Source organism: Dicentrarchus labrax, unplaced genomic scaffold, assembly GCF_905237075.1.
Source record: "Dicentrarchus labrax unplaced genomic scaffold, dlabrax2021, whole genome shotgun sequence".
Taxonomy (NCBI): domain Eukaryota; kingdom Metazoa; phylum Chordata; class Actinopteri; family Moronidae; genus Dicentrarchus; species Dicentrarchus labrax.
The window spans coordinates 17,513,036-17,531,804 of record NW_026136718.1 but is presented as its reverse complement, the minus strand read 5'-3'; the positions used below and the strand labels follow the sequence as shown (position 1 = coordinate 17,531,804).

The 18,769-nt window shown below is 39.8% G+C and overlaps 2 protein-coding genes across 3 annotated transcripts; one reads left to right on the top strand and one right to left on the bottom strand.

Moving 5' to 3' along the window:
• The first annotated feature begins 1,226 nt into the window (after window positions 1–1,226).
• On the top strand, window positions 1,227–14,657 carry slc1a6 (solute carrier family 1 member 6). 2 transcript variants are annotated; one of them, XM_051376358.1, is made up of 12 exons: window positions 1,227–1,721; window positions 1,831–1,904; window positions 7,125–7,391; window positions 7,488–7,625; window positions 8,145–8,352; window positions 8,992–9,034; window positions 9,306–9,434; window positions 9,590–9,774; window positions 9,976–10,209; window positions 10,500–10,694; window positions 11,866–12,000; window positions 12,290–14,657. In XM_051376358.1, exons 3-12 carry the CDS (start codon window positions 7,169–7,171, stop codon window positions 12,486–12,488), a joined length of 1,689 nt encoding a protein of 562 aa, XP_051232318.1. In that variant the 5' UTR covers window positions 1,227–1,721; window positions 1,831–1,904; window positions 7,125–7,168; the 3' UTR covers window positions 12,489–14,657. The 2 variants fall into 2 exon arrangements, with proteins under 2 accessions (XP_051232318.1, XP_051232317.1); XM_051376357.1 differs by lacking the exons at window positions 1,227–1,721; window positions 1,831–1,904 and adding an exon at window positions 3,371–6,630.
• A 518-nt stretch (window positions 14,658–15,175) lies between these two features.
• Window positions 15,176–18,769, bottom strand: ccl44 (chemokine (C-C motif) ligand 44). The gene is made up of 5 exons (XM_051376387.1): window positions 18,600–18,769; window positions 17,284–17,413; window positions 16,400–16,544; window positions 16,147–16,225; window positions 15,176–16,034 (listed from the first exon to the last, which is right to left on the bottom strand). The coding sequence occupies exons 1-4, from the start codon at window positions 18,646–18,648 to the stop codon at window positions 16,187–16,189; spliced, it is 363 nt and encodes a 120-aa protein (XP_051232347.1). The 5' UTR covers window positions 18,649–18,769; the 3' UTR covers window positions 15,176–16,034; window positions 16,147–16,186.

Below are 18,769 nucleotides of genomic sequence, written 5' to 3'. Positions count from 1 at the left end.
TAAACGAGGATCATACATGATCCTTGCCTCCCACGTAATGGCAGGATAATTGTGTTGCCATGGCGATGCAATCTGCTGCTATCACTTTGGTCCTCCACCAGATTGGAACCAGAGGCAAGTCCACAGCCTCACATTCATATGCATGTTAGGGTGTAATAAACGGCAGGAGAGGCAGATTGTAGAGTGTTTGAATGCGAATGTACATTCAGACAGAGGTTATCAGTGTATTCTGTTGGTAACAGGCAGAGTAGTGTGATAGTTTTCATTAATTCATTTACTTATTCTGCTGGAGCCATTTGTGGGTCCATCTTTGCAAACACATGCTGTGTGGCGAGGCACCGTTCAAACCCACAGAACTTAATTTCCAAAGACACCAAATGTGTTTTACTACATTTGGAAAACAAATGAATAAAATGATGCAGCCACATTTAAAATATGTACTACTACTACTACTACTACTACTATGTGATGTAGTAGTGTAGCTGTAAAAAACATATCGTATTGAGATTGAAGGTTTCACAGGCTGGCAAAACAATCTCAGCACAAGGTAGTTATGATAATAATAATAATTCAACAACAAAACAACAAACTCTTGTGAGTTTATGGAAAGCTCGGGAACAGCTTCTGAATGGACCCCGTGGTGTGTTTTTCAACAACTGTCTCAACTGCTATGAAGCTTTGGGACAAGAAGGTGCATCATATTGTCTTCTTCAGTTTTGTTTGAATTTAAAGAAAGTCAAGAGGAAATTTATTTGATACATACAGAATCATGGCTCAGTTCAATGTACAATTGTACTCTCAAAAATGAAAACTCAAGCCCTTGTTATGTTTTGTTTATTTCCAAATGTACATTTTTGAAATGCTTTAGGAGGTCTGCAGAACTTCATGTCTTCAAAATATCACTAAAAACTCAGATGGGCACCTTTAAAGTTTATAAAATAATGCCTGCTTTCTTTCTTCCCTGTGAATACAAACCTCTAATAGTTACCTGTAATTGTACACTTGTGGTATATTAAACTTTCAACATGATAGATAAAATTGCACAAATGTGCTGCAGTTATTTTCTTCCAGTGTGTGGTCGGCTTCATGCATATCAATGCAACTTTTGTGAACGTGAACATGGTGAGTGGGTGTGAGAGTGGAAAGCTGGGCAGCTGGGTGCCAAAGGGTTACAACTACATGAGCTCCCCAGAGAGAGCAGTGAGCAGAAACATGTTGTAGTTACTACTGTGTGTTTATACTGCAGGGACCTTCAGGACCCAAATTCACTGTTTAATAAGCAAAACGGGTGTCATCATGCAGGGAATCAATGACACTGAATCATAAAGTGGCTTTTCTGGCATTTATTTATCATGAAAAATACAGTTTATTTTTCCTGTGAGAATTTCACACTGGTTTCATTATTATGGACGGGCAGCAGGTGGTTTTATCATGATTTTTTTTTCTATCCCGAAGGATCCTTAACCTCTCCTCCTCCCACGCAGACCTCCCAGGCGCTCCTCATCGCCGGAGGCTCCGTGGATGAAGCAACAAGACGCTTGGTAGTAAAACGCGAGATAACAGTGATGATGATGATGATGAGAGGAGATTCTGTGTGTGGGCAACAATAGTTCATTATCGGCTGCGTGGTGTGTGTGTGTGTGTGTGAGAGAGAGAGAGAGAGAGAGAGAGAGAGAGAGGCATCCACATGACGGTGTGAGCAGCATCTTGGACGAACAGAGGTGTGTAAGATTTGTAATTTGTCACTTTCTTGAGAAGTCTGACATCGTTTGAGTGAAAGTTGTTTGGGAAATTGTCAAGTTTTGATCCTTGTTTATGCAACGTCTTCAGATTGGACAACTAGTTGAAGACGGAAGGATCTGTCTCCTCATGACGGCTCCACTCAACTGAAAGGCTGAAACAGGGTACCTGACTTTATCTTTTCTCTGTCTTTGGCTGCCAGTTTCATGTAGCTGATGCATTTTCACAAGAGAATCACAAGAAAGAAAACATGCATTTGTAAGGAAAGCTGTTTATGTGCTGATGATCTATCTATCTATCTATCTATCTATCTATCTATCTATCTATCTATGTCTGTCTGTCTGTATGTGTGATCATTTTGACTTATACCGGTTTATGATAGAAAATAACAGCCTACAAATTAAAGGGGTATTCCAGCAATTTGGTGTTGCACTTCTACAAAGTTGGGTGACTTATGAGATGAAGATTGAAAGAGGGATGGTCAAAATCAGTGCAATGGTTTGTGAGAAATCTTGATTTTACATGTCTCCTTCTTGCCTGCAATGAATTGTAAAGCAGGTGTGTTCATCGGTGAGGTAATTTACATACTGAGGTCTGATTGGCCTACTTGTACTCGACACAGTAAGACATTCTCTGAGCGATGTGTTTCCACAAGCTATTTGTAGCAAAGTCACTGACAATTAGCTTTTTCTGGGGTCATTTTTTTTGTTGCAATTATTGCTTGTTAATCTAAATGAGTTCTATTAATGTGCCATTCCGCTCTGGGATTTTTGTATTTGGTAACTGATGTGTTTTTAGACGTTATGCAGTTACTGTTTTTGTTGAAACTATCACTCCTCCAACTATTGCTCCTTCAATATATTAGCGTGCTTGGATGTGCAGGAAAGGACAAAGTCAGGTGACCTTCTTGAGGTTTAGGCACCAAAATTACTTGGTTAGGTTTAGGAAAATATCATGGTTGGGGTTAAAATAAGTACATTAATTACATCAGTTAAGCTGGTGAGTGTGTATTTGGACATGGCACTGTGAGCAGGGGGTTTGCAGTGACGATGGGTTTGCAAGATATGTGTAACTAAAAAGGAGACCACTGAGTTTTTCTTCAACCTCCTTAACGTTGTCTTCTCTCTCAACAATATCTGTTGTCATCAGGAACAGAAAACACAAGCAGCATATCACAGTTGTTTCTGTCCACATGTCAAATCTCCGTAGCTACTGTAGTCCAGATGTGTACATTTTTGAAGAACAACCTTTAGTGCCTACTAGTCCCAGACAACTTCTGTTCAGAAGACATACAGCTGAGTAGTACTGTTCATAATGAGTTAACTGATTTTCATTTGTTAAATAAGTGCTGCCTACAATTCAAAGATTTTGGTGTGGATGTTTGTTGTCACAAGAACAGGTTTCTGTGCAAAGTGTTATGGGAAGTATCTCTAGTATAAAGACATTTTGTTGAGGGTGCAAAATCAGATGAGGGGATGGAAACTAGATGGATGCATTGACTTTGATGGACTCGTCATGGACTGCAAAAGGCTGGCTGTTCTGTGTACGTGTGCGTGTGTGTGTGTGTGTGTGTGTGTGTGTGTGTGTGTGTGTGTGTGTGTGTGTGTGTGGAGGTATGAGAAGGTCAGGCCATATGAGAGGCCTTTTCAAGTCTGTCTGCTTATGAGAGCAGAGCAGTGAGACGTCCTGTCATTGCACCGCTCAGCTCCGGACCCTCTCACACACACTATCCCATCTCGTTGTTGACAGCTGAGAAACTGAAAGCTGTTACCTGACTTTGATCGAACTGTTTGACACAGACTCTAAACCATGAGCGGTGAGTAACCAGTGAGCACTGAAGTTTGCAAAGCTTAGAAGCTTCTACTAATTCTAGATTTTGTGTGATTACGAAAAGAATAGTGGATATTAGAATTTACAAGGACAGAAGCATTGCAATTTTATTAGAGATATTTTTGAGACTGTAGCACATTTATAGCAGCATATAAGGTGCACCATCTCTGATTTTGAAGGAACAATTCCTGTTTTATTGGATCAATAATAAAATAATTTGTGCATAAAATAAATCAACTGATAAGTTATGTCTGAGTACTGTTATTGTGATCTCGTGGTGCAAATAAAGACAAATACTGTAGTACAGTATGTGAAACATGTAGGTAACAGCTTGAGATGAGTGTCCTAGTACGTTTTAACACAGCAGTCAGAAGTGGCTTTCTGTTGAGGTGTGAAATGTGCTCTGCCTTACAAGCTGCATGCTTTTACCATCAATAATGATAACTGAGTTAATTTTTAAAATATTTGCTAGTGTTTTGTGCTGCAGAGGTTTTGGATTTTAAGATATTCTTTTGGTATAAAAAAATGTCTGTTGACCATCTCAGAGTTATTGATACTTTCCATTACTATTATAGACCTTCATTTCCTTGCTGTTAGCTTAATGTTTATCACTGTCCTCATCCACTGTGGGATGTTTGGGTTGTCAGAGTGCTGCCTGCAGACTCACCAGGACCGAGCAGTTTGAGCCAGAGTTGGTGGCTTTAGGCTGGACATCAGGTTACTGCTTTGACACTAATGAAACCTCAGTGACATACACAATAAACAGTGTAATACAGTCAATGTTAAAACTGCAACTGTTTTCTCTGGCTTTGGGAATAGTGTTTCTTAACTATTTATAACAATAAAGCATTGGAAACAAAGTTAAGTAGCCCATAGTTGTTGGCCTGGTTGGCTCCAGTTGGCTTATGCAGCTTTAATACAATGCTGTGGTGTGAGGCTGTAGGGGCAATGATTGCTGCCTGTCTGCCTGGCAGGTTCGGGGAAACCAAATCCATTCCTGAGTTGGAAAGGAACATTTTCATCATATTGTTTCAAACAAAATTATCCAAATGATGCTTTTTCTATTGAGACTACCGAAGCACTGTATCTAACATACAGTAGAAGTGTTTTTAAAGTATTTTAGCAATTATATTTGAATCTCGACAGTAGAGAGATGACAGAAAATGAGTGAAGAGAAATGGGGAATGATGTGCCCCAAAAGCCCCCCAGCCAGACTCTGGGTCTGGGGACTGGGGACTGGGGCCTGGGGACATTGCTGTTCACAATCGATGCTTCAAACCTTAAATGGGGGGATGATCAATAATATATCAATATATCTAACAAATCTGCACATTGAAAGACTGATTTCAAAACTACTTTTACTTCCTGACATAAAATTGTATAATCTACTGAAACATGATCAGAAACAGAAATCATTGGTGATCACTTGGAATCAATTAAATAATATATGTTGAAGCTGGCTGTTTGATATGTAAAAGCAATGGCGGTGTACTGTCTTTATGTTTATCAGCTAATGTTTTTTACCATTTAATTATTTCACTAAGGCTTCATTATTCCTTCATTGTTTTCTTTTCTGGGCTCGGTGACACTGATTTGCACTGAACATGCACAGAGCATGACATTACATTTTGTTGACACAAGTGGCAGTCCATTTCAATGCTAATGCAGAGCTGTCAAAACCAGGAAAGTGTATGATTTAATCTGCCTTTTCATCCCCTCTCATCCATTCAGCCCTCAGAAATTGTGAAAAAGGAACAGGAGCACTCTTTCGAGTCCGCATTGCACATTTTAATCAGATGTTTCCTCTCGTGCTTCAGTTACACACGCACACACACACACACACACACACACACACACACACACACACACACACACACACACACATGCTCTCAGGCAGTAAGCGTGAACGGTGCTGCATAAGAGGTGATTATTCTGCATCTAACACCGAACTAAATAATTGGCTGGGATTATCAAGGGTCATCCCACATTCTGCTCAACAATGGGTCTTTTACACTGTATGTGGGATGTATAGATAAATGTGAACCTCAGAACAATGGACAAAAGAAAATCAATAGACAAGAATAATGCAAATAGTCTTTGGAGATCATATGGTAAGTGTTTATCCCTCAGGGAAGAATGAAAATATAAAGGTGTTGGAGCTTAGAGTGACTTTATTGAACGTTAAGGACAAGCAGATGAAGAAGCTGGCTGTTTACTGTATTGGTCTTTAAGAGAAGGTCTTCAGGTCTGTTTGCACAGGGTGATTCAGAGGAAAACGTTGTAGCCTAGATAGATAAGGGCCAGCCACGTGCTACACACAGACTGCTTTGTGTTGTACAGCAGAAGGAAACACGGTAAGACTACAGAAGCTCAATGTTTTTAACTAGTACAGTGTTGTTACAGCTCTACTTAAATGTATAAAAACTGATCACAGTAAAAGTAAAAGATTTAGAAAGACAGAGCTGATATTTATTTATTTACTTGGTATAGTACAAAAAAGGGCATGCCCAGAAAAACACATGTAGCTTGCTTATATTCAAGGTCATGCTTTTAAAGTTTAACATGTTCTCTAGCCTTGCAACTTGGAGAGTGAGACCAGCAAGAGTGTTTATTTAACTCAGACAAAACTACCATCAGTATTATACAATATGAGGTCACGAACAAAAGCTTTTACTTTAGATACTTCGATACATCTAATATCAAGTACATTAATTGTGTATAAGTAGTGCGTGAGTAGAAAGTAGAATTATGAAGTGGTTTGTTTCTCTGATGATTGCAATTATGATTGAATAATGACTTGCTCCAAGTCCGTAATGGTAAATGATAAATGGACTGTACTTATATAGCGCCTTTCTAGTCTTTCAACCACTCAATGCACTGTACACACTACATGCCACACTCACCCCATTCACACACATTCGCACACATTCATACACCGATGCACAGCATCAGGAGCAATTTGGCTTCAGTGTCTTGCTCAAGGACACTTCGACATGCAGCGAGAGGAGCTGGGGATCAGCCTTCCGATTAGTGGACGACCCACTCTACCTCTGAGCCACAGTAATGGACTATTACATTATTATGATTATTAGTTCAGGTTTTTTAGTTTACTGATAATTCATTTGGTCTGTAAAGGGTCTTAAAATAGTGTAAAATTCAGATCACAGTTTCCCAGAGTTAAAGGAACGTCTTCAAATTGCTTGCTTGTCCAGTGAACAGTGCAAAATCCCAAATATTCAATAATATGAAACTAATCACCAAATGCTCGCATTTGAGAAGTTGTAACCAATAAATTTTGGTAGTTTTGCTTAATAATGAATTATGTTTTGTTTGTCTTCTAATTGCCTTACAACTAGAATGAAGCAATTTATATGAAAAGGGGGGCATTTACTTTCTGGGCACTAAGAAGAAGAAATTAAATATCTGGGTTTTCTTTTCAGCAACCCCACTATGCCATATATCCATTTAGGGCATACTCTGTTCTGATTGCACAAGAAAAAAAACTAGAATATGTGACCAATTATTTCTCCCTCTTTCGCCCTCTCCCGGCCCAGTTTCCCACGAGACCTGCCTCCTGGACCAGGTGCTGGAGCTGATTATGAATGAGAAGCCCCCCACCAGTGCTAGTCTTTTTCTAAACGAGGACGCGGACAAACCCCCCCTGCCCGAAAGAGGAGACTTGAGAAGGCGCCTACGCAGGGCCATGGAGAGGAGAGCCAGCAGCATGAAGGAGAGGATGAGCTCCATCAGTAGGGAGAGCGTCAAAGGTTTCCTCAAGAGGAACCTGTTTGTTCTGTTCACTGTCGCCGCTGTGGCTCTGGGTGAGTGAGGAGAGAAGTGGAGGTTTAACGCTGTTTCTCTGCTGTCAGACTTTATTTGACTTTTGTGCTTTTGTATGTGTGTGCAAATTTATTCAGGTGTAATCCTGGGCTTTACTTTACGCCCCCACAACCTGTCCCTGAGGGAGATCAAGTACTTTGCCTTTCCTGGGGAGCTGCTAATGAGAATGCTACAGATGCTGGTGCTGCCTCTCATCGTCTCCAGTCTGGTCACAGGTTGGATGGCATGTTTCAGTAGATTACTGGTTAGATCCGGAAATGGGAGAGGTGAAGGAATGTTATGACAACTACATGAGAGGCTTTTAAACTGGGGTCTGGGGCCAACAGGGGTCCTTGACTGGGTTGTAGAGGGTCCCAGCAAAAGGAGGAATAGAATGTTTTAACTGTGAACCAAAAATGTTTTTTGTTTTTGATTGATTGTAATTTATAGTGATCCCAGTTTGGTCACTGATTGATTATGAAGATCTTATTAACTTCAAAACACAGAATACAGTTATTACTCAGAGAGACAAACTTATCTATTGTGGGGGTCCTTGACATAAAAAGGCTTGGGAACCCCTGAACTACACTGCACAACTTTAAATATCAGCTCCAATCACAGAGAGAAATAATCACCAATGTCATGCTCGGGAAAACCAGAGTGCTTCATTATTTGGCCAATTACTGGCCAATTATATTAGTGTTCATTTAAATTAGTGTTCATTTATTTTCTCAATCTAATTTCCTCTGTCTCAGGCATTTCCTCCTTGGACAGCAAAGCATCAGGTAAGATGGGTATGCGTGCAGTGGTCTACTACATGGTGACCACCCTGATTGCCGTGTTCATTGGCATCGTTATTGTGACAATCATCAGACCGGGGAAAGGCAGCAGGGACAGTCCCGTGGCCAACAGTGGAAACATAGAACCAGTTCAGGCTGCTGATGCTTTCCTGGATCTCATCAGGTAACATCTTAGAAACTCTACTTGACCTGTGAAGTTGCTACTTTGAGTTTGTCAACACACACACACACACATACACACACACCATCCACATTTAAAGTTATTGTCAGAGGACAAGATTGATACCACTCTCATATTTACTCTTAATATGACACTACAGCCAGTAGACAGTTAGCTTAGCTTAGCAGAGGCCAAGAAATAGTTAAAGAAACTAAATATATCATATTAAGATGTGAGCTTTAGAGATGCTGGTAGGTAGGAGCTGTTTCACCCTATATCCAGTCTTTATGCTAAGCTAAGCTAACTGGCAGCTGGCTGTAGCATCATATTTAATGGGCATATGTGAGTGGTATCAGTTTTCTCAGTGAACTCTCTGCAAGAGAACAAGCAAGTGTATATCCAAAAACTATCCCTTTCAAAGGTTTAATATACTCATTAGGACATTCAGGTGTGGAAATTAACTCATTCACCCATTCACCTTTTGTATCTGATCAAACAAATGACTCATTCTGTATTCTTATTATCATATGGTTATTGATTAACAAATTGTAGTATTACATAATGTACAAACTTCTGTGACTCATGTTTTATAGAAACACAAGCACAAACATAATAATTTCTCTCTCAACTTTTCTTCCTTAGGAACATGTTTCCTCCCAATCTGGTTGAGGCTTGTTTCAAGCAGGTGAGGCTGTCTCTTCCCATCAGTCATATAATATTAATAGTATTTCTTTAACACATTTTATTTTCATTTTTGGAAACACATATATTTATTATTATAACACAACTCCCATCATCCATCTCCAGACCACAAATGTAACCAGCCATCAAAGACAAAAACAGCTACAAAAAGGACATTATTTGACTGTAAAATCACGTCTCACAAATCACTGTCAGAAACTTAAAGTCATAATTAATGCATTATTTTGGTTTAATTTTAATGCTCTCTCTTGCAGTATAAAACTGTGTACAAGAAAACTGTGCACTCAAGGAACGTGACAGTGACCCTGAACCTCACCGACTCTCTCAACGTGACAGACTCTAACTTGAGTGTGAACCTCAGCAGGGTGCTGCACACCATACAGGTGGGTGGCAGACAAAGACATTATTCAGACTTAATTCATATCACTTTATACAGATGTAAGGGGACCTTTTACTACATCTTACATTTTGTGTCAAGCACCTCTGCAGGAACTAAACTTTTAATATAATGTTTCCTTACACATGTTTTTTACAACAGGAGACAGTGGAAGAGACTGTCCCTGTGTCCGGCTCCTCTGCTGGAGTGAATGCTCTGGGTCTGGTGGTTTTTTCCATGTGCTTTGGTCTGGTTATTGGTAACATGAAGCAGCAGGGTCAGGCCCTCAGGGACTTCTTTGACTGCCTCAATGAAGCCATCATGAGGCTGGTGTCCATCATCATCTGGTCAGTAAAGATACACCTCTCTCTTTTCAAAGATGGTGTACAAAAAGTTCCTAATGCTTGTGCAGATAGATAACTATCAAAGAAATTCATAAAGCAATTGTATAGCTCTTTCTAAAGACCTGAGTTGGTTATAGAAATTCACTTTAGTTACTTAACACATGTGCTTGTCTCCCTATCTCCCTCATGCATCTCACTTCTCAGGTATGCTCCAGTGGGCATCATGTTCCTGATTGCAGGGAAGATTGTGGAGATGAAGAATCTGGCAGAGGTGGGCGGCCAGCTGGGGATGTACACCGTGTCAGTCATTGTGGGTCTCCTCATCCACGGCCTCTTTGTGCTGCCACTGCTTTACTTCCTAGTGACCAGGAAGAATCCCTACAGTTTCATTGGTGGCCTGCTGCAGGCACTCATCACAGCTCTGGGGACCTCATCTAGGTAAGTCTCATCCTCTGTCCTGCTCAGATTCTGGTGTCCATGACACTAAAAAATATATTTGCCGCTTAATGTTTGCCCCATTGTGTGCCAATATAATTTGACCATATCATATAATGATTTAGATTAGAACAGTGGACAAAGAGATTCAAATTAATTGGAATTTACCCTACAAGTTTACACTTGTAACATTGCTTGGATATGATATGATCTATGAAAGGATAGAAATTAATAGGAGATACTGTGTGTTATAGAGAAATAACCCTTCACATCTTGCTCCCTGCATACTGCAGCTCTGCTACCCTGCCCATCACCTTCCGCTGTCTGGAGGAGAACAATCGCGTGGATAAACGAGTGACACGTTTCGTCCTCCCTGTGGGTGCCACGATCAACATGGATGGCACTGCCCTCTATGAGGCTGTGGCAGCTATCTTTATTGCTCAAGTCAATGACATGGACCTAAACTTTGGACAGATTCTTACTATCAGGTAACCCTACTTTAGTTTTGATTTACACCACATACACAAATACTGATGCTGGCGGCCAAATGTCATCCTTTTCATTCCCACACCTTTTTGTTTAGGACGAAAGTTGTGTTTTACTTTATTTACTTTGATAATTGTGTTGATGCCATGTGTGTATTATTTTCACTGTAAATAACCAAAAATAGCATGCAACAGTATAGAAGAAATAAGAAATGACCTGAAGACGATAAAGATATAATAAATATAATAATATAAAGATAACACAGGCAACAGTAGCTGTCTATCACCCAAACTGCAGCAGAGAGTCTTGCCAATGTCTGCAGGCAGCAGGAATAGTGTCCTTGGGCTAATAGGCTAATAGGCTAATAGGCTAATAGGCTTAAGAGCACTAAATCTACTGTTTGATTCTGGTACATGAAAGTATTACGAGACCCTGAAGCCCCCAAGTGCTCTCTTTGGGCATGTATTGGAAGTGCCGAGGGCAGTAAGTATGTACGAGAGCTAGTATCAGGTATACAGGTTTGTAGTACTAACCGTTCTCAGCAGTGAGCTACAGTCAGCTCAGAGAAGAAAACATTTTATCCTTGTATTTATCTTTTTGGTTTGGGTTATTATTCTGAGACATGTTGTAACTTATTGTTCTGAAAGGGAACATTTTATAAAACAACTTGTGTCTAATGGTAAGGCAAACCCTGGCTGGAGAACCCAAAACTATTAACGGAATTAACTGATGTACGAACTGTGGAAGAAGAGTTTGTGCAGCCCTGCAGTGATTACTAGCAATGCCTTTCTCAATTTGCGCTTACTGCATAGTTGGTGTACAGACATTTTCTTCCACATGAATTTTCTGCTTCATCTTTATTACCACTTTACTCCAGAATAGTTATTTACACTATGATTCACCTGGTCAGCCTCATTAACAGAGCAAGTGTATACATATGTACATCACTGTATTATAATTTTTATTCATCTTTGACAGCCTGGGCACAACCCTCTACAGTTGATAGTAAATATAGCTGTGTGACCAGCTTGAGGATAATTTACATAATTGTATAATTCCTCATGTGCTTTTATCACTTTACTACTCCCACCAGTAGTGCACATGTGCTGCTTGTTTGTTTCCCTTTATTAAATGTCTTCACTCTCCTCTCCATCCCTCCCACCGCCCACTCAGTATCACGGCAACTGCTGCCAGCATTGGAGCAGCAGGCATCCCTCAGGCTGGCCTGGTTACCATGGTGATTGTATTGACATCGGTGGGACTGCCCACAGAGGACATAACACTGATCATCGCTGTGGATTGGTTCTTGTGAGTTCCCACTAAATGTCAGCTTGATGGGGATTGGTCTGTGTACTGTTCTGTGGGTCTGCCAGCCTAAATGTCATTGTAAAGCTTCAGAGAGCCCAGAGGTCCCACCACTACAAAGGTTATTGATGCATAATGCAGAGTCACAGATTAGAAAGCCTGTGTTTAGAGGCACAGTTATGAATTTTCGGCTGGGAGTGTTTTTATAGCAAATATACAATAATGTTTTCCCTGTTTGTACATCTCTACTGTACATCTCTTTTTACATTCTTTCTGTCTTATCTCCCTACAGGGACCGCTTGCGTACCACCACCAACGTGCTGGGTGACTCTCTCGGGGCTGGCATCGTGGAGCACCTCTCCCGCAGAGAGCTGCAGAGTCAGGATGCTGAGGTGCGCAACTCTGTGATCGAGGAGAATGAGAAACCCTACCAGCTTATCTGTCAGGAAAACGATTCACTCAATCACCGCAACAGTGAGACCACAATGTGAAGACAAGAGCTACACCCTTAAGGGCTTCATGTACCAAAAGCATTTTAGCTAGAAGTTTGGCTTGCATTGGTGCAGAGACAGTCTTAGAAAATAATAGTTCTTGATCAACTCATCCAGTGCTTGGGGCAATACAAATCCTGTGCCCAGGGTTGCTTAATGACAGGAAATAAGTACACATACTGTTTAGGAACAGTTACGCATCCTATGCCTACAATCTGATTCATTCAGTGCCAGTTATTTGGGGGCATTTTGCTGTTTGATGATGTGTCATTCAATGTCAGGCAAACTCAATGTGTCAGACAGTCGACAGTTGAAAGTCATTTTTAGAAAGTCTATAGCTTCATCGTGTTTTCAAAGATTCTTATGATTTATGATCCATACAGTCAAAGCATCAGAAACCCCTCCCCAGCATAAGTGTTATTACACACAGTATTATTAGAGAAACACCACCATTCACAAACAAAAAAAGTAAACCAGCATATTTTCCAATCTTGTGAATATGTAAATCTGCATAATTTGGCTATTTCTGTTGCATGACTTAACATCTAATATATATTATTTCTTTTGCAAACACTTATTTTTTGTCATTTCCATTGTGACTACCTCTAATAGGACTTCTACAGCACTACACACAAAAATACTCAAGCATATCAGCAGCATGTAAATACATCAATCTCAGAATTGTTCTGGATTCCGTATTTAAGTGTTAAATATTGTTTATGTTAAAGGGATAGTTCAGGTTTTATTAAGTGGGGTTGTATGAGGTACTTATCAATTGTCACTGTATTACCTGCAGTAGATGGAGGTCAGCTTGCCCCCAGTTTGGAGAAGCAAAAAGGAGTCCTGGCAGAGAAGCAGAGCACTGCTGAATACAGGGTTAGCAGAAAAAAAATATTTTATCCACATAAAAAACTCCCACCTTGAAAAACTTAATATCAGTTCGTAATCAGCAGTGCTTTGCTTTGCTTCCCTGCCGGGCCTCCTGTCTGCTTCTCCAAACTGGGTTTGTGCTGACCTCCGTCTACTGCAGGTAATACACTGTGGATAAGTATCTCATACAAACGCACTTCAAACAACCCGAACAATCAAGTTTGCTTAGACAATGTAATTGTACAATTTTGAATGTACTTGACTGTTAAACACTGGAGGTTGGTGTGAAGGAGAATCTTTGCTAATTATTGTTTTGAGTTTGATATAATAAGTGACTTTGACGTTTTTCCCTCAGTACTTTCTTATAGATATTATATTTGTGTGTGTATTTCCTGTATTTCTTTGGTGCTATTGCTTTTAAATTATGAGTACAGGACTGTACTGCTACACAGCAATTTCACAGGAACACCTACAGTTAACCTTGTTCTTGCTCTTTTTTTACTTAAATATCAAACAGAAGAGGGAAATATCAAACAGATACAGATTTATTGTTTCTAGGTAAAATTTTCTATATTAAGACTTGATTGATCTTGCATTGGATCGTCTTTTTTGCCTCATTACTGATTTATAAAGTATAAACAACTGTAGTTTCAAGTTTTCACTTTTTGTTGTTGGTCACAATAGTGGGCATAACATCAGTATTAAACCTGCCTGTCTGTGTTTTCTGCTTAATAAGTCATACTATCAACTAAATGTGTTACTTATTTTTTTTTTATATTCTGACTGTAATAATATATTGCAAGTTAATGATTGATTATTTTTATTGTTTAGTGAAAAGGTACTGTGGAGAAAGCTTGTGAAACCCTTGAGGAATTTAATGTACTTTATGCTTTTAGGTGTAGATTGTTTTAGAGGAAAGTGTTGTGCATAATTATGAAAGTGAAAAGTTAATTGACAGCTCTTCTGACTTTGTGTCACTTTTCGGCTATTAGGTTGGATTTTAGTTTCAATGCTTGATGTTATTTCCGTAAAAAGCTCAACATTTTGATTGACGGCTTATGAAAAATGTGACAAATAAATGGCTCAGGAATTGAACTGTGATTCTCATCATTGTGTTTGTGGCTACCCCTGGTGGAGGATATTCTCCTGTCTGTCCCAGAAACTGTTCTCTTTTGAGATATACATGGGTCAAATATAATATGAGAAAAAAACTGTTTGGAATAATAATTGGATGGGTCCTATGTTAAAACTGTTTGATATTAATGTAAGTAGTTTGTCATTAAAAAAGACAAAACTTTACCTTGTATGCTTTTGTTTGAATGTCAAAACTGTCTGTTGTCATTGTAATATCTTACATTGCAAACTTCCCTGTTGTTTTTAAAGTAATCCAGGTCTGACTTATTGATGATTTCCACAAATTCCACAAAGTACAACTGAGGCTGATGAGTGATTTTAATTTTCTTTTTTTTTTTTTTTTTTTTGGTATTTGGACATAAAACCAATTACTGGACAAATTAAAAATGTACTTGATGAAAAGTTAAGGGGTCACCCAAAATCATCATCCTGAAAGAATGTCTAATGTTATGGCAATCCACCATAGTTGAGACAGATGATAGTTGAAATATTTTAGTCTGGACCGAAGTGATGAACCCACCAACATTGCCATCCCTAGATCCACAACATGGCTAAATAAAGTGCACGCGCGCGCACGCACACACACACACACACACACACACACACACACACACACACACACACACACACACACACACACACACACACAAGGTACTCAGAAAAAGACAGTGAGGCAGTTCCAATTATTATTTTAGATTAATTTATAAAATAGTTCACTTGAGATACTGTGTTTTAACATACAGTGCATTCTTCTACAATACAATACTTGTGTGTTTGCCACACAATTGAGCCCTCTAAGTTGTAACAGCCTTGCCATGTGGTGAATTGAATCATGAATACTTTGGCATAGTTTAGTGACGGACTATTGGTGAAAAAGATAAATGTAAACTGCAAATGCGTAGATATTTAAATCTCTGGTAGATGCCTGAGGGCCTCATTTTAAAAGATTGATTTCATACTGAGATTACAAACAGTCAATATACAGAGTGGACAAAATATCAGGAACATTTGCTCTTTATGTGACATAGGAAGTTGTATCCAGGTGAAATCTCTCTGATTCCGCTGTGATTTCACCTGTCTAACAGTCAATATATCAGGTCAAAGCCTACACTGCATGGAGTGTCATTACACATCACTGAAGGTATACAAGTCACAAATAAGCATAGAGTATTTTGCTGATATACAATATTAATATCAATGCTTGTTTATCGTTTGTTTAATTACATCTTTTAGTAATGTTGTAGAGGGAGACACTTCCAGGCAGACTCTGGCAAATAACAGTATGAGCCATTTAAAAAAAACAAAAAACTCAACTCAACTTATCTTACAAGTAAATACTCTGTTGATACCTTTCCAGCCACGTGTTTAGGCATATTTCAAGCACAGTTCATGTTTAAATATATAAAGCCATTTAAATATGTATTGCTGCCCAGGTCTGGTCCCAGGGAGACAGATAGTGTAGATAGAGAGAGACACAAGATGACTGGAGAGTCAGCAAACTTCGCCGTGTAAAGATGACAAGCTGCTGAAAGTTTACTTGGCCTGTAGAAAGGTGGGATGACAGACATTATGGAAGATATTTTCACATATTATATACCATGCATTTAACACATTATAACACAGTCAAATGGTAAAAAACAAAAAAACAACATACTTGTGACTATGAGTTTTCATCCATATTTGATGGTGCTCCATCACTCCACATTGAGAACTGCCCAATTATCTTTTTTGTCCTGATGAACACAAGAGGAGGAAATTCATAAAAATGTCCCAGATAATATGGTAATAACATTAAAGTCTCCCTTAATATCTCAAATCAACACTCATAGATAATATTTGAATAAATTCGATTTAATATTGCAGGAGGTTGTGACAGTCTTGTTGCTGTACAGAAGCTTGTATCTGACCTCTGACATGACGGGCAGGTTGTCATGAGGAAGGAGCCACATGGTTCGGTGGGCCTTTCTTCTCTGTCTCATGAGCTTTCTCAGCAACCTCTTCACCTTGCGGTCTCTGGGGTCTGCACATTTTACCGCCTTCTTTGTGTAAAGACTATAAACAGAACACAATACTTATTACACAACACAGGATGGTTCAAGGTTCTGCTGGACACAGAAGGAAAAAGAAAGCAACCCCAAATTTGAATCAGCTGGAAGCCAAACATTGACACAAACAATGATTCAGCAATACTGTGGAGGACTATAAAGATGTCCCGTGTAGTAAAGCCCCAGAGAATCTGAGGCTGAAAAAATCACAAATAGAGTAGAAATAGAGTCTATTACGTTTTTTTTTTTCTCTGGTAGAAAGAAGTCAAACTGTGATCAAAAGTGGGGAAAGTTGAAGAAAAGAGGTTGGGAACCACTGAATTAGAAAGGACCAAAAGAAACTATTGTATCTACTGTATAAGAACTCAATGTTTTCGTGAACTGGACCACATGAAAAAGCAAGCTCCTCATTCCCCAGCTACATCAGATTTCTCTGACCTGCTGGAAACAATAGGTATCACAATGCAGAATGGTTTACTTAACTAAACCCTGCTGTTCTGACTGTCTGGCTGCGGCAGGGCTCAGCTGGCTCGGAAGGTATTTTCAGATGGCTTGTTATTCCCACATATTTCCTTTCTTACTTCCCTGGCAATTACAGCTCCGAGCCCTGCCATAACAACATGACCTGGAAAGATGACAATGCCTCTCAGCCCGGCTCTGCCCTCCTCTAACGAGAGGCATATTTTCCATGCCTGCAGATTGCTGTGTGCTCTTTAGCTCCAGGAGTGGATAGTTGAAATACTTGCATGATGGCTTGTATACTGCAATCGGGCCCCTCCGTCTGCACCTCAAACCGCAACACATCTTTGGTACGCACCTTGCCCTGGGAGTACAACATGCAGCACTGGACATCCCTTTGCATCTGCACACCTTTACCTGGGAAAAAGAGAGACAAACACAGAGAAAAAAGAGCAGGGAAACAGGATGTCAAACAAAAGCTAATTGGCAGAATGATACAGAAGTGCCTTGTTGTCGAGCACATTTAATGATGTTGACTTTTTGCCTTCTATTTGACACACTTGACATTTTATTTTTGCTTCACTTTACCAGGTCACCTCAGAGTGAAATTATTTTTCTCAAGTGAGAACAGGACACTGAAGCAACATCACCACAGCCACAAAAGTTTCAGACAGTATGCATTATTACATATTATCACAAATAACATTGGATACAGAAACAGTTTACATTCATGTTTACTGCACAGAATCATGAGTTTTAAACATGTCAATATTCTGATGTCACCAAAGACAGAAACAAAGTGTTTTGGCAGCTTTTGCAGGCAGCAAAATGTTATCTATTCTGCAGAATGTGCACATGCCCTCTAGTTACATATACACACACTCATATATGGACACACATATACACACAAGAATGTCAGAGGAATTACAATGGCATCCCATTGTGCTGTAAAACATACTACCATGGCAGTGAAATTAGAGGCAGAGAAAGTGAGAGAAAAAGAGGAGGAGTGTGTGTTTGTGTGGAGGGTGTGCCATGATGCCTTTTCATCCAAAGCAAATGTGTAAACAAATTAAAGTGTCATGGGAGCAGTAGGAGCATTAAGACCTGTAAAATAGGACAGTGCTGCTTTGTTATGCTACAGATGATTCTGAATCCATCCTCAGGCACATCACCGCACTTTCAGCTCTTTCACAAAATAAAAAATAAAAACACACGAGACGACACAATCACACAGACTGAGCCCTGACACAGTTGCTTTCTCTCTGTGTGAGTGTTGCGTGATTTCAGATGCTCGTCCTCCTGTGTTCTGCCCCTCTGTTTACATCCATGCTTCCCTCCCTGCTGCTCCTGCTGCTGCTGCTATCCCTCTTTCCGTCTTCTCTCATTTTTTGTCTTCGCCATCGCTCTCTTTGCTACACTGTGCACCTGCAGGGTGCATGCAAGCCATGCAACACACACACACACACACACACACACACAAACGCACATGCACACACACACATACACACACGCACTTACACACACTTACACACACTTACACAAACACACACACACACACACACACACACACACAAACATAGTAAGAGTGGTTGTGTCCTACCTTCCACAGATGCCAGGAGAATAACAGTCAACATCTGCAGCATGAACATGATGAGGCTGGCAGAGAGGAGGAGAGGAGAGGAGGATAATCTACTCTGTCACCTCTCCCTCTATGGCTGCCTCTCTTATATTACTCCCTCCCTCTCTTTATACCTCCCTGCCCATCTCTCA

What these genes read in the sequence shown, in the direction of transcription:
- slc1a6 (XM_051376357.1), top strand. Translation starts at nt 6,564, where the DNA reads ATGCAGCGAGAGGAGCTGGGGATCAGCCTTCCGATTAGTGGACGACCC. An exon ending in GGGTGCTGCACACCATACAG is followed by an intron (nt 9,435 to 9,589) that starts GTGGGTGGCAGA and finishes TTTTTACAACAG; the next exon opens with GAGACAGTGGAAGAGACTGT. An exon ending in CTGGTGTCCATCATCATCTG is followed by an intron (nt 9,775 to 9,975) that starts GTCAGTAAAGAT and finishes CTCACTTCTCAG; the next exon opens with GTATGCTCCAGTGGGCATCA.
- ccl44 (XM_051376387.1), bottom strand. Translation starts at nt 18,648, where the DNA reads ATGTTCATGCTGCAGATGTTGACTGTTATTCTCCTGGCATCTGTGGAA. An exon ending in TGCAGTATACAAGCCATCAT is followed by an intron (nt 16,545 to 17,283) that starts GCAAGTATTTCA and finishes TTCTGTTTATAG; the next exon opens with TCTTTACACAAAGAAGGCGG. An exon ending in ACCTGCCCGTCATGTCAGAG is followed by an intron (nt 16,226 to 16,399) that starts GTCAGATACAAG and finishes TGTGTTCATCAG; the next exon opens with GACAAAAAAGATAATTGGGC.